Source organism: Cucumis sativus, chromosome 6, assembly GCF_000004075.3.
Source record: "Cucumis sativus cultivar 9930 chromosome 6, Cucumber_9930_V3, whole genome shotgun sequence".
Lineage (NCBI taxonomy): Eukaryota > Viridiplantae > Streptophyta > Magnoliopsida > Cucurbitales > Cucurbitaceae > Cucumis > Cucumis sativus.
In genome coordinates this window covers 26,213,021-26,227,847 of record NC_026660.2, presented here as the reverse complement: position 1 = coordinate 26,227,847, position 14,827 = coordinate 26,213,021, and the positions used below count along the sequence as shown (strand labels likewise).

Here is a 14,827-nt window from a genome sequence, read left to right as displayed (position 1 = left end):
AAAAAATAGTTTTTTATTTTAATAAAAAGGTAAAATAATATGACGTGTAATAATATATTGTTAGAAAAAAATTGAATTTGAGTTAAAAGCAAAACGAAATACTTTGATTTGTTGATTAAAATGAGTGAAATTTAGAATAAATAGGGAAGTATTTTGATTTTAGAAATAAAAATGGTGGTAAGAAAGAAGGTAGTGGAAGGATAATGTGGTAATTTTAGGGGTTGAATGTAATAAGATCGAGAATATTGAATACTGAGTAGTAAGAGAGAAGAAAGCATTTGTGGGACACTTCAACGCGCATAAGAGTGTCCACGCGCCTTTCCAATAATTGAAATCCTGAAATGGACACGCATTTCTGTCGGCCGTACCCAGCCCATCCAAATCCAAACCCACTGGGCCCAATCCTTCACCTCCTCTCTTCGGCCCGTGGGCCTTCCCGACAACCTAAACCTAGGCCCACAAATATCCCTTCACTTTCCTTACTTTCTCTTCTTTCCTTTTCAAATATTAAATCAATCGTAACAAAAAAATTTAAATAGTGCGAAGTTGGTGCTAATGCTTGGTGTCTAAAGAATGTTCACATTCATGTTTTTCTCCATCCTAAATAAATGTTTCAATTTTTCTAAATTTATATTTTATATCTTTTATTAAATAAATTTCCATGCTTTATTGAGATTTAGTTCCAATGTCTCTATTAAAAAATAAATAAATAAACCTTATTGTAAATTTAGGCCTTGATAACTGAATTTGATTTAGATTTAGACTTGGGTTATGAATTGGATGCGTATTCTCATCTTCAAGAATAAGTATAGAATATGTTCAAAGTTTTCTATTCTTTTCACAAACTATCAATTTGTCACTAATTTGTCCATTCCTTTCAAGTGTAGTCTTATCCTATCTTACTAATTCTTTTTCTTTTTCTTTCATATTTCATTTTAGCTTTCAGTTGCAAAAAATTGATTTTAGTCCTTAATACCATCATTTTATATATATATATATATTAAACTTTTAAAAAAATATACATAAAAGAAATACAAAGAGAAGTTTCTGCAACTTTCTAGGAAAAGGAACATAAGAAAGAGATGTATAGAAGTGAAAGATAATTATTAATATTATTATGAAAAACTGGTTCAACATGTGAAACCAAAAGTAAATTTATAAGAGCTTATCCTCCAAATAATATCATATTACTGTAGAGAACACGTTGCTCTAGCAAAGTTAAAAGAAGCTTAACCAAGGTTGTGTATATGGTTTATTAGAATAGAATAAAATGCACTTTATAATAAAGCTAAATTCTCCTTTGGTTTGATTGGAAGGCAGAACATAAGTGTTTTGGTAGGACAAAATTTTCCTTAGAAGCCATAAAAAAAAACTCAGCTTAAATCTATGTTATGTAAATGCAAAAGAAACTAAATATACCAACAGATTAACCATACAGAATCCAAACTGAAACAGCATAGGATGCTTTCTTTTAGCTAGTTCTTGAAACTCTTCTTTCTGAACTAACACCAACAAGCTGTCAAGTAGAAGAAGCAGTTATTGCTGAAAATGGAAGTGGAATATAGCTGCTGCACTACAGGATTTTTCAGTCGCATTGGAATTGTCATCTTCTTAGTGTTGTTTGCTGGGTTAATGTCTGGCCTCACTCTCGGCCTCATGTCTATGAGCCTTGTTGAGATTGAAGTTCTTGCCAAGTCTGGAAAACCAAGTGACCGTAAATATGCTGGTGATCTCTTCTTCTTCTTCATTCTCATCCTTTAAATTCACTTTCTTGGAATTTGGAAAAAAGCTTCTTATAGAACTTTCTCCCACTTTGTCATTACTTTATTTTAAGTTTTCAAACTATCCTCTCATAGAACTAACCCAAATACTATTACATAAAAGTGGGTTTTACATTGTCTCTCAACATAACAGCAAGGATACTCCCAGTTTGTAGAAAACAACACTTGCTGCTTTGCACTTTGTTGATTTGCAATGCTGTAGCCATGGAGGTAGCTATAAACTGTTGAAAGGTTTTGCTTTATACTGTACTATATCAGCTGAAAAAAGAAAATCATAGTTCTATATTTACTTTGACAGGCACTACCAATTTTTTTGGACAGTTTGGTGACGGCTTGGGGCGCTATATTGATCTCAGTCACTTTGATCTTATTATTTGGCGAGGTGATCCATCAAACTTTCCCTTACCTTTGTAAGTATTTTCAGTGAGAACAAGTTATGCAGCTTTTAGGCCAAGTTAATGTAAAAGGTTAGGTTTTTTTTTTCTGAAGCAAAAAAGTTAGAAACTAGAGCATGTTCTTATGCTTTGTTTTTGCAGATTATTCCTCAGGCTGTTTGTTCTAGATATGGTTTAGCAGTTGGTGCAACAGTGGCTCCATTTGTGAGGGTTCTTGTTTGGATTTGCTTTCCTGTTGCATATCCTATAAGCAAGGTAATTGCTTTCTTCAGCCCAATTCGATTGCTAAAGCTCATTGGGCTGAAGAAAAAGTTAACAAGCATGATGGTCAAGAAAAAAACAGTACATATATATGTGTCTCAAATTCTTGTCCTCTAGTGGGTGGAAATAGAACATCATCAAAAACCTGAAAAATTGATTGTTTATTTTGACCAGCTATTGGACATTTCATTGGGTAAAGAACATAAAGCTCTGTTCCGTAGAGCAGAACTGAAAACACTAGTAGATTTTCACGGCAATGAGGTTCTGTCTCAAACACAAGTTGCTCTCTTTTTCTCGCTCACATTCTCTCTTGTGTGGCTAAGTTTGTGTCCCTAAAAATGCAGGCTGGAAAAGGAGGAGAGTTGACACGAGATGAAACAACCATAATAGCAGGAGCACTGGAACTCACAGAGAAGGTGGCGAGAGATGTCATGACTCCCATTTCTGAAACTTTTGCGATCGATATCAATGCCAATCTTGACAGGTTTACTGCCTAATCTGATCATCACCTTCACCAAAAAGTGCACCAGCTTTGTCCTTATTTCCTGCATCCTAATAAATATACTAATGAAAACAATGCAGCAACTTGGTCAAATTAATTCTAGAGAAGGGGCACAGCAGAGTGCCTGTGTTCTATGAACGCCCTACAAATATCATTGGCCTCGTATTGGTAACCTTCATCCATGCCAATTAGCAACAATAATGACAGTGATATTCTTTTACCTGAAATCTTCGTATTAAAATTTTAGGTGAAGAATTTAATTACTAGGCTTTCACCAGATGGGATACCAATTAAGAGCTTCCCGATTCGAAAAATTCCAAGGTACTTTTATGCCAGTAATTTTTCTGTGTACTGCATGTTAGGAAATCTTTCCAAATAACACATCTTATCTAAGAGAAGCTTACTGATGAAGGACTACCACATCATTCTCTATCACTATGATTTTTTATTCTTTAATCATCAGTAATAGACACTAATGCAACAGTAAACAAAAATGAGAATTCTTTCTAGACTCCTTGTTTACTTCCCACTAGGCTTGCCTGCTCATTTAGGCTATCTGATTACAGAGAAGCTTTTCACTTAGGTTGAATCGGAAAAGTGCATGATTACAAAACCTAACAATAAAATTCCAAACTTGTCCATCAGGGTCTCAGAAACAATGCCATTATACAACATACTAAATGATTTCCAGAAAGGTCATAGTCATATGGCTGTTATTGTAAGAGAAAAAGAAAATCCAGAAAGGTCTGTTAAAGGAAATCAACTTGAGGGTAAGCATCTATCTTCTTCATTTCTACATAACTTGGCTTCTTCACTTTGACAATGATGCATACAAGTATATAAAACAAATGCACGTGCAGCAAAAGATGTGAAAGTGGAAATCGATGGTGAAAATCATCAACAGGAAAAAGGTTTAAACACCAAGAGATCACTGAAAAGGCTAAACACACTTGTCGATCGTAGTAATTCCTATAGGAAGTTCTCTGGAAGTAAGAAATGGTCTAAGGACTTCAACTCAGAGGTCCTCCATATTGCTGATGACCTGCTGCCTAAGCTCTCTGAAGAGGGGGAAGCAATTGGCATCATAACACTTGAAGATGTCATTGAGGAGCTTTTGCAGGTTAAATTACTCTTAATTTCCCTATCAATGTTACAAAGTTAGATTACTCTTAATTTTTGTTAACTGCAGGAGGAAATCTATGATGAGACGGATTATCGTACTTAGAGATCATTTGCTACAGGTCAACGTTAAAGGAAATCGAAGAAAAAAATATTTGTAATTTATACAGGGAATGCTTCTACGAGAAAAGGAACAGAGCTTTAAGTAGTCACGTTTAATTATCTGACTTGTAAACTTTAATTTTTTTTCTTTTCGATCAAAATCATCATTGTGATGGAACTTCTCAAGGAAAAGTTGTCACTATTACATTTAATACACCACTACTGAACTATAATTTATCACTAGTTTTCGATACAAAATTGTTTGTTACACTGGTTGTTGACCAATCAAGATCGACAACCCAAAAAACATTAAATCAAACTGAATTTTTCTTCTTACGTCTGTTGTTTTGATCATCGTTTTTGTCTTCTCTATTCCCTCCACCACGGCGAGATCTCTTTGGACCCTATTTTTAAACAAGTTGAAATGACCAACGGACGGTTAGTGGAGTGCATTAGCAATCACTATTATGAGAATACCATCATATTGAAACAAGCAAAGTCGTACCTCAGCCGAAAATGTTTTAAGAGGGTCTTTGTCATTTCTAGATTTTCTTTTGAACCCACGCCTACGGCCAGACTGCACATTTCCCATTGCTGCTCTAGCAAGCTTGATGATCTTGCTGGCTTCTTGAGTTACTGGGTCAACAAGATAGTCAGGTACATCACGCAGGTGAGGAGCAGGGGGATTCTTGCTGAGAATTTTATCATGTTTCAACAAATCTGCACAAGAACATCCAATCAACTTATGCAGCGTAAATGGGTAGATATTGGCACAAACAATTAAAAATTCAGCAAAATATATTACCTAAGTCCTTCGGATTAGATTCAAAGTGAGCTTTCAATCTAGACAGGAAATAGAACAAAAATATGTTATATAGTAATGGATAAAAATATGGGCATAATGACACTTCTATATTGCAAATTAAATTAGATAATGTGCACGAAGAGAAGACAAGGACATGCTGGTTAAATGAAAATGATTACAACCAGAGTGGTGCCACAAATTGAAAATAATTGTTTTCGAACGAACAGCAAACTGAATAGTACTATTCGTAAATATAGAAAATGCTCACTTTTCAGAGTTCAGAATCTCATTCCTCAAATCCAGAGCTCGAGATTCTCTGATCGCAAGTTTTGTCACACTCTTGGAAACATCCTGCAATTGCACACGGACTACATCAATAATGACAGTTTAAGATTTGAATGGCCATCTTTTGAGAAACATCCTATATGTATCGCACAAACCTCAGCTCTATAACGTAAAGACTCCACTGCATTTTTAGTAAGTAATGGAAAAGGAACAATAATGTCTGTATCCCCATCAGCTCTCAGAAAAGATTGTATTTCTTCAAAATTATCCATCTCATCTGGAGAAACCTACCACAATAGAGAGAGAGAGAGAGAGAGACAAAGTGCATTAATGAGATATCAACACCAACTTTAATTGCGGTTATATTTACCAAGCACACATGTTTCCTTTGAGAAGGAGTCTAACATAAGATGATATCTAATCAAATACACAAGCTCACTAGCTGGGTAAAAGGATGTAGAATCCCCGAAGATGAACGGAGAGGGCAGTTATAATTAAGAGAAGCCAATGTGTTTGGTTTAACTTTAAGTGTTTAATTTTAAAATTAAGTCATTTTGGAAAAAATTGAATTGTTCAACAATTGCTCAAAATAGCTTTTGAAACATAAAAGTGTAATTTGAATAGTTTTTATCAAAAGAGATAAACAAAAATGATTTTTTTGAAACACACTTCTTCCTTTGATCAATTTTTCCTTACAGGCCCTAAATATGTCAAAAGAACTAAAAACATAAGAAAAGATCACCACCCCTCAAACTCAAAGAAAATGTCAAGTAAATAATCACTGTACAAACAGTATCTTAAAATACCAACCAATGAGATAGATGCGCCAGTATTATAGGCTCTTCCAGTACGTCCTATACGGTGTATGTACCCTGATGCACTTGGAGGCAACTCAAAGTTTATAACCTGAACAGATGGCAGTTAAAGTTGCTGTTAAAATTCAGACAATACATATTAGTGTTATCAGACAATACATAAACTATGTAACATGATTAATGATTAATGATGAGAGAAATAGAGAGATTAATTTTCCTACTGTGTAAACATTTTTGAAGTCAATTCCTCGTACTACTCCAAATTCAGAATCTATCTTTTGCTTAGCACGTTTTCTGGACTTTCTCTTATCAACATTACCCTCCTCGTTGGCCTCTTTTTCTTTTGTTTGACTGTCATCGGTTGCAATTAAATAGTCAAACAGCCCAGCGTTAAATTCCTGTCAAGAAAAAGAAAGAATAACAAAACATCTATACTAGGTAAATAACACACCAACATTGCTTAGCGATATATCACCTCAAGTAAACTGCACCAACACTAAGCTTTTATGAATGCTTTTATGAATAGGCATACCTCAAGAATATGGAGACGAGAATTTTGCGGCAACTCAGCATTTAGAATGGCAGATTTGATTCCAAACTGCATGAGGTAAGAAGCAAATCAGCTAATAATAAATTTTCAGGTGGGTCACCTGGGATGGGTGGTAAATGGAGCATCTCAGATTATACAAGGAAATGAAATAGAAATATAGAGAAGTTAAATAAACGTACTCTTTCTCACAAAAGGAAACAATAAAAGCACATAACAATGATCTAAAAAATTATCTGTGCTATATATACTGAGAAACTGAAGCTAGATGATAACTTTGTACATAGCATACGCAAAGGAAAGAAATTGTGCAAAAAAAAAAAGAATTAAGATGAAAATATATTTTTTGAAAACAATATTTCAGAGGTAGGAATACCAGAGTCATTTACCTTCTCCAGAAACAATTTCAACCTGAAGCCCATGTCTATGCTATTCGTGAATATGAGAACTTTTTTCTGAACCAAGTCCAACTTTAAGAGTGAAAGAATATGAAGTAACTTGTCTCGAGCATCACATGAGATCTTGTAACATTATAAAAGACACACATCAATACTTTTCAAACACAAGTTTATAAGTATAGAACAAATTATATATGAATAAAAAAACACACAAGAATTTTTACTAATTGGTCAAAGTCAAGAAAATGAAGTTATTATAATGAGAACAAAGAATAAACTTCATAAAAAAAATAATAAATAAAGCCATATACACTAAATAAAAAGTGTCAAAAAGAATATCCTTCATAAAATAAAATAAAAGTGACTATTACGAACTTGCAAGAGTACCGATGTAAATGATTTCGCATCTAGAGAGAAACCAATGTAGATATGTTCACATAAAGGGCACAGAGTGAATAAATATCATTTTCATGACTAGTGTAGAAAAACCTACCGAAAATTGTTGAACATTTTTTGGAATCAGATCATCCTTGACGTCCCCCACTTCGGGTAAAGTCAAAATGAAGGGATTGTGCAAGATCAACTTCTTTAATTTTTCAACATCCTCACTGTCAAATATCCAAAGACCAAAATGATAATATCCGCATTAATTGATCAAACGATGAATAAAATTCCATAAACCAATGAGATAAAATTCAACTAAGCTAATTTAAACAACTGAAGTCTAAGAAAATGAAACACGAGTATATCTTGTCCTCTATGGATAAAGATTACAAGTATGAAAAAATAAATAAATGGACAAACTGCCATCAAGTTAAAACATAGTCTAGCAACAGAAAGCCTCCAAGAACATATCAACCTGCAGACATTATAAAATAGAGCTTGTGAAGGCAGTGTAGATAACAACCTTGATGTAGCAGACATAAGAAGGCATTGACAGGAACGTGGGACATGTGCAGCAAAGGCTTTTATATCATCTTCATAGCCATATGACAATAGCAAATCAGCCTGAAAACAAATATATAACAATTTATCTACCAACACTTAATCCTATAATAATCTTTTTATTACTAGTGTAATACTGAGAAACTGAAGCTCCTCAATATTTAAAATCCTAGAATTAAAGTTTTTCAAACAAGTGGAAAAGAAAGAAAATAAAGTTAGCCTGTCAACATTGATCTCTAAGCAGAATCTTCAACCCGTGTTCTTTTTTTCTTCTTTATGAATAACCAAACTATCATTGAGAAGAAAGGGAGGTATACAAGGACATAATGAAAAGGAGACAATCTAAACAAGGGGCCCACAATCAAGTAAAACGAAATCCAACAGATAACTACCAAAAAAGCTTTGCCACCAAAGACCACAGACAGATGTTGAACCTAAGTATGCAAGTATCACTGCTTCCATAGTTCCATGACTGCATATTCACTCATCTACACTGCACCTATATTTTTCCTTATATTTCTCTTTCCTTTCTTCCCTAGAACATCAACCTATCTAAAAGAAAGTTTCTGAGAAGAAATAGAGTATATCACTCCTTGGAATAAACTACACCGAGTATCATTCCGTATTTTTTTCTCCTTCAATGATTCTAAAATCGAATGACTAATATAAAACAACATGTAGCAATCCTAGAGGAAAAACCCTAAACGAAAATGCCCTGATAAACTCTTTTTACCACTTAAAATATATGATTTTCAGTTAGCTCAGCCTCTATTATTCGATCTAAGAAACACAAGGACTTGAGCGATGGTCAGTATAGAGAGATTTGGAAATCCAAAATCCCCAAAAGAGCGAAAGTGTACCTAAGGATTCTAGCCCAAGGCAAACTTGACAACAGTGATGCACATTAAAGGGGAATGCAAAACCTTCAAATCTCCACTAACTGGTGCCCTCTTTGCAAGAGAGACTCAGAGAAACATGCTCACTGCCGAATAAAAAAATGCTCTCTGTTTTAGGGCTGAAGCTTACAAAAATCTTCTTCGTGCTCTATCACCCAGTTGCTTACAGGAACGATGTGTTCAGCGTTTTGGTGCATATGGTTGGAAAATAACATATAATTTATAGAGGTCAGAGCCCAATTCAGCTGGTTTATGGGATTTTGTTTGGCTCCACGCTTAGTGAATGGTCATGGTGTTTTCTCACAAATTTGTTTTGACATTATGATTTATTGCATACTTTTGCCAATTGAGAGGCCTTTTTGTAACCCCCAGGCTTTTGTCGGAATATACCATTCCCTTTCTTTTGTATATCTCTTTGATCAGCATATAACCAATTGATTCAATTCCTTCCCCATAAACCAAGAGATTCGTCCATCCATACTTGGCAGTAATACGAAGATTTTGAAGTTTAAACATGAACATCCACACGTACCACCACCCGTTGAGAAAATGAGAAGAAGCAGAAATGCTGATCAAATAAGTACTTACCTCATCTAGAACGAGAATTTCGAGAGATTCGTTAATGGAGGTTGGTTGAAGAACACCAGCAGACAAGCATTTGGGGATGCAAGCAGGCGTAGCAACAATGATATCAGGTGGTCCTGCCAATGCTGTCCGCTGCAAGAGACATTTATCAAATAGATTCAATGACCAGCACGACAGCCGGAACCGCCTTGCAACATCTAACATTTTATTCCAAAATTTATCCCTTCTAATTTACTTGTTTAAACAAAAATGAACCTGAACCAACCAAATCAGAATGTGACATGCTGCTTGTCAGTTGGGCAACTTTCACTTGAACTCGACAAGTTTCGATAAGAGAAGAAATTTCCTTATAAACCTGTATGCACAAAGCACAGAAGAATTCGTTAGCTGATCAATTAAAAAAATACTCGTATCCTTTCTAGAAGCATTTGCAGAACAGCCGTACCTGCTGACTCAGCTCCCTTGTCGGAACCAGAACAACTGCACTTGGACCCGACTTCTTCTTCGTACTAGAACCAGTAAACAGCTTCTGGAGCAATGGAAGAAGATATGCGAAAGTCTTCCCAGAACCAGTCTTTGCCCGAGCCACCACATCCTTACCTTCCTGAAACAAATAAAACATCACAAAATAATTCCTCAGATGGATGGCAAAGTAAAACAGAACCCATAATTCAAAACTTCGAAATGATGTTGATTTGCAAATGTAAACAGTAAATAAAATGCAACAAAAAGCAGCATCAAGCTCGTTGCATCAAGAATTGGACAGTCTCTCCCTCCAATCAGGGACCGCAATTCTTACGGTGAAGGGAACAAATACCAGAGGCGTCACTGATGATTAGTTGCGTACCAAGATTAACGGAATTGCAACGTGTTGTATGGGAGTTGGCTTTTGAATTTCCTTCTTGATTAACGCGCGAACTAGACGAGGGTCCAATCCAAGTTCCTCGAAACTCAGTTCTTCTTCTTCGCCTTCCTTTTCCTCCTCGTGTTCAACTACTTTCGAAACCTTCTCCATGCTATGAAGTAAACTCAGTACCAACCAACCGAAAATACAATCCGAGACTTGAACACGCAGGGGTTTCGTAGGGTTTTGGGTGGGAGTGGGACTCGAGACTTGGAGATTGTAAAAGAAGCCGAATTAGGGCTTGAGTCGGGTCCCTAGCCCATTTAAAGACCTTCGGCCCAAAATCATTGAGCCCCGGCCCACTGAGAAGCTGGCTCGGCTTACGATTCTGGCGCGGCTATGAATATGGAAGGAGGAGGAGGTTATTCAATTTCTTCATAAATAATCAGACAATAATTAGAAATAACCGTTAAATATATTTGAATGACGTCATCCTCACCCACATAATTTTCATCCATAATGTCAAAATTAATTGATTCATATTAATATATATTCATAGAGGCCCCTCACCTACTTTAGACCATTGAATGCTAGAATACATCGCTCGTGAATTATATATCCATTATCCAAGCAAAGGCACTCTTGAACTTAAAAATAAAATAATGTGAATTTTAATTTATTTGATTACTTATTTTCAGGAATATATTGCAAAACGTTGAACTATACTTAGAAATTGCCTTTTTAATAGTCGTATCATTGAAATTTGGTCCAACACGACAAAACCCTTTAGCATAAATGCCATAGCATTTATTAGGCACAATAATTAAAACTAATTTCCAAAGTTTTCGCAAATAAAATATAAAAAAGAAAAAAAAGATGTAAACAAATTTGGTAGACAGAGAGAGAAGGGAAGAAAGCCCAAAAGTGACAATTGCCCCCACAATGGCCCAGGCCCATGACAAAAAATCCCACGGAATGGGTGGCAAATGGGGCCCAACTCATGATGAAATGCATGCCATTCTCGGAAGAGCCATTAATTTCGGGGAATGAAAGCATGTTTGACTTTGACCCACCACTCTTTCTCTCTCCATCTCCTTCCTCTTTACTCACATTTCATTTCATTCCTCTTTGCTTTCGGTGTGATGTATAAACTCGAAAAAGGATTTCACAAACACAGATAGGACTTCTTTTTTCTTTGAAAAGGAACACGGATACTACTCTTATTAATTAATCGTGACAATAATGCTAAATACAATAAGTAGATACCACGAGAGTACTCGAAAAATCTTTCATTTAAACCCTCTTTATTCAATCACACTCAACAAATGAGTGCTATTCCTGATCATGACATACACACACAACCCCTACCCCACTCCCTCAAAAACCTTTCTTCCAAAAACAAAAGGTTCCTTTTTTATTTTTATTTTTATTTTTAAAAAGGAAAATTACGAACTTTTTACTTTTACTTTCTCCTTTTGATCTTTTTTCCAAAATCCTTCTTCCCCCCCACTTTTTCCTTTCTGTAATCTAGACGCTGTTGCCAACTTCATACAAACTTCTCTTCGTATTTGTCTAATTCTGGCCCTTTCCTGTTTGTATTAAGAAGTTGGGGAAGAATATTTGCAATTTTGGAATCAGTTTCATTCCATTCCTAAGGAATGAGCATTTTAAAATCTTTTCTAGTTTCTCATTCTTTTAACTCATTCTCCATTTCCACCATCACTAAACTCCAAAGCTTCTTACTATTCAACGACCGTTTTGTATCAGATAACTTCAATGAATTGCAATTTGAGTTTTGGACTGATCCACAACAGTATTACTGACTTCTGAATATCAATTTTTTCATACTCAATCTTTCAAACCAACTCACAAAATCAAATTTCCTTAAATTATAATAATGTTATCCCTGTTCCATCATGTTATTTTATGACACTTCAGCTAAGGTTTCATCTATTTTTATATTGTTTTTTTTTTTCAAATAAAGTTGTCCAACTCAGCATAGGTAATGCAGTAATAATGCTTTCACAGTGCCACCTCAACTACAGTTTAGAGTAAAAGTAGTTTGTGATATTATCATGGTGATTCACAAGAAGCTAAACAGTGTTTTGGTTTGTAAAGGGAAAGAGAAAAATGGGTATTCTCTGACGCAATTGCACAGTAGAGACTAATAACGGTATGGCTTAAATTCAAGTAAAGCCCAGACATTCATAAATTCTAGAAAAACAAAGAAAATGATGGATGGGGGAAGGTGTGATTGATGAATTACAATAGAACAAAAAATGGCCAACAGAGGTATAAAGAGAACAAATTTGACCAAAACAAACTGGCAAACAGACAAGGGCTGAACATGTAAAGCACATAGCCAATCTGTGTGTGTTTGGGCGAACTTTTTTTTTTTCTTTAGTTGCTCCTTGTCCTTACACACAAACACTCTATACACATCTAGCCATGTAAAGAAGTTTTTTGTGCTTCTATCTTCAGACAAAGAAAATGAGGCAACTGTTTGAAGTTAACACTAAATTTTATATACATAGATAAGACGTATATGCAATAAAATGGAAGAAAATGGGAGCCCAGCTTGATTTTAAGTTCTTAACCAATGGGGTTCTTTTTTTTTTTTTTTTTACATTGTTGATTGTTTTGAGAAGAAAATGCCTAAAAAGGTGAGGGGCAAAAAAAATATTGAAAAAGAAAAAAAGAAAAAGGAAAAAAGATCCTCCGATGTTGTATCGAGAAGGCATCTTCCAATTACAAAAGGCAAAAGAAGAGGATTAAACCATACTGGTTTAGGAAAAGGGGGAAAAAGAGGTGAGAAAAAGATGGAAAATGGTATATACCTGAACAGAAAATTTTATCAAGAATTACAACTCGTTAATCTCTGCTTGAAAATGGGGGATTAATATCAATAATCAGGCATGAGCTGACTAATTTTGCCTTCTTCGACCACCATCTTCCGTTCTGTGATTTTCAGCCATATACAAACGGCGGTGAAGCTAAGCACCAAGCTAACGAGTCCACTCCCTAAACCGATTCCAACAATGGCGATAACAGAGAGGCCCCTGTTCTTCAATGGCGCCAAAGGGTAGCCGTAGAGATCCTTGTTGCCTTCAAACGAGGAGGCATTAAATTTGGGCAAATTCCCACTTCGATTACCGAGCGTGGAAGGGATTGGTCCAGAGAGACGATTATTCGAGACATCGAAAGTAGAGAGTCTAACGAGAAGACCCAGTCGTTGGGGAATCTGCCCAGTAAGCAAATTGTCGTGGAGATCGATAACGTTCAAGTAAGCACAAAATGCGAGCTCCTGAGGGATCTGGTCGGTGAGGCGATTAGCAGAGAGGTTAAGAACGGCGAGATTAACGAGATATTGAAGGTCGGAAGGGATTGGACCTGTGAGGAAATTGGAGGAGAGGTCGAGTGCTTGTAAATTAGTGCAGTTTGCAAGAAAAGGAGAAATAGTACCACGAAGGGAGAGATTATTGAGGGAAAGCTTGTAAATACGGCCGCTATTGCAAGTGGCACCATGAATGTAAGAGTTGAAGCCATTACAAGGGTTAGCAAGGTTGGATTGGGTCCAGTTATGAAGGGAATTAGTCGGGTCTTCTAAAGATTGGCTGAGATTGACGAGACATGCCTCGTCGTTTGGATCTGAAGAAGACAAAGGGAAGAAAGCGGCGGAAGCCAACAAGCCAAAGATCAGCAGGGTGCAACCAACCATACTGAGGCTGAGGAGGAGGAGGGAGCCCACAAACTAGTAATCAATTAGAGTTCTGAGAACTCTAATTTCGTTTTGATTATGTAAGGAAGACCAGTAGAGGAAAAGATATGGAGGAAGAGATAATAACCCAGATAAAAATGAGTAGTGTAGGGAGGGGTACGGAGGGTAATAGTAGGTTGAGGATTGAGGTTTCAGAGGGGGGAGGGTGGATTATGAAGGATGGTTTTATTGTGAGAAAGGGGTTTGATGGATGAGGGAAGAATGGGCGGGCGTGGTAGCAGTCAGAGGGGGAGAGAAGGAAGAAGAAGATGAAGAAGATGAAGAAGAAGAAGAAGAATAGGAGGAGGAGGAGGGGGGAGAAAATTGGAAAAAGCGGAGATTGGGAATGGTGGGGGGGTGAAAATGAAATAGGGGAGAGTATTTTAGACAAAGAAAAAGAGAGGGGTGGGGTCTGCGCCTTGGGGGATTCGGCTATGGTTGTGGGGGCGGCGACTGCGCATGTGAAGCCGAGGATAGCGACCACTCCAAAGGGTATTTTCGTCACTTATTAACTGCCACCACCACATACTCTAAAGTTTGGAAACTTAGACTCCATTCAACAACCACCCATTTTTCTGATTAGTATTTTAATATATGATAATAAAGTTATTCTATTGTCCTCAACCTTGGTATCACTTCTCATCCTAGAGATTAGAAGGTTGAATCTTTTAATCTTTAATCATTATACTCAAAGCTTAGCTTCAATGATAATTGACATTATGTTTCATCATATAGAAAGTTTTGATTCTCCGTTGTAAATTGTGTTACTAAATGTGAGTATAATTCAATG

The 14,827-nt window shown here is 36.1% G+C and overlaps 3 protein-coding genes across 4 annotated transcripts; 1 reads left to right on the top strand and 2 right to left on the bottom strand.

Annotated features, from left to right (window-relative positions):
- The first annotated feature begins 1,348 nt into the window (after positions 1 to 1,348).
- Positions 1,349 to 4,393, top strand: LOC101216731 (DUF21 domain-containing protein At4g33700). Of its 2 annotated transcripts, none has more exons than XM_031887173.1 (11): positions 1,349 to 1,726; positions 1,885 to 1,991; positions 2,080 to 2,163; positions 2,318 to 2,431; positions 2,612 to 2,698; positions 2,782 to 2,921; positions 3,020 to 3,107; positions 3,187 to 3,260; positions 3,585 to 3,709; positions 3,800 to 4,059; positions 4,129 to 4,393. In XM_031887173.1, the coding sequence occupies exons 1-11, from the start codon at positions 1,549 to 1,551 to the stop codon at positions 4,162 to 4,164; spliced, it is 1,293 nt and encodes a 430-aa protein (XP_031743033.1). In that variant the 5' UTR covers positions 1,349 to 1,548; the 3' UTR covers positions 4,165 to 4,393. The 2 variants fall into 2 exon arrangements, with proteins under 2 accessions (XP_031743033.1, XP_004143412.1); XM_004143364.3 differs by having other exon boundaries at positions 1,350 to 1,726; positions 1,915 to 1,991.
- Positions 4,290 to 10,552, bottom strand: LOC101216490 (DEAD-box ATP-dependent RNA helicase 16). The gene is made up of 15 exons (XM_004143363.3): positions 10,284 to 10,552; positions 9,882 to 10,040; positions 9,702 to 9,791; positions 9,440 to 9,568; positions 7,918 to 8,018; positions 7,504 to 7,618; positions 7,002 to 7,133; positions 6,598 to 6,663; positions 6,287 to 6,463; positions 6,061 to 6,156; positions 5,406 to 5,537; positions 5,234 to 5,316; positions 4,966 to 5,003; positions 4,666 to 4,880; positions 4,290 to 4,564 (listed from the first exon to the last, which is right to left on the bottom strand). Exons 1-15 carry the CDS (start codon positions 10,449 to 10,451, stop codon positions 4,475 to 4,477), a joined length of 1,791 nt encoding a protein of 596 aa, XP_004143411.1. The 5' UTR covers positions 10,452 to 10,552; the 3' UTR covers positions 4,290 to 4,474.
- A 2,023-nt stretch (positions 10,553 to 12,575) lies between these two features.
- Positions 12,576 to 14,393, bottom strand: LOC101216241 (receptor-like protein 44). The gene has a single exon (XM_004143362.3). It carries the CDS (start codon positions 13,996 to 13,998, stop codon positions 13,183 to 13,185), a length of 816 nt encoding a protein of 271 aa, XP_004143410.1. The 5' UTR covers positions 13,999 to 14,393; the 3' UTR covers positions 12,576 to 13,182.
- Positions 14,394 to 14,827: the final 434 nt, after the last annotated feature.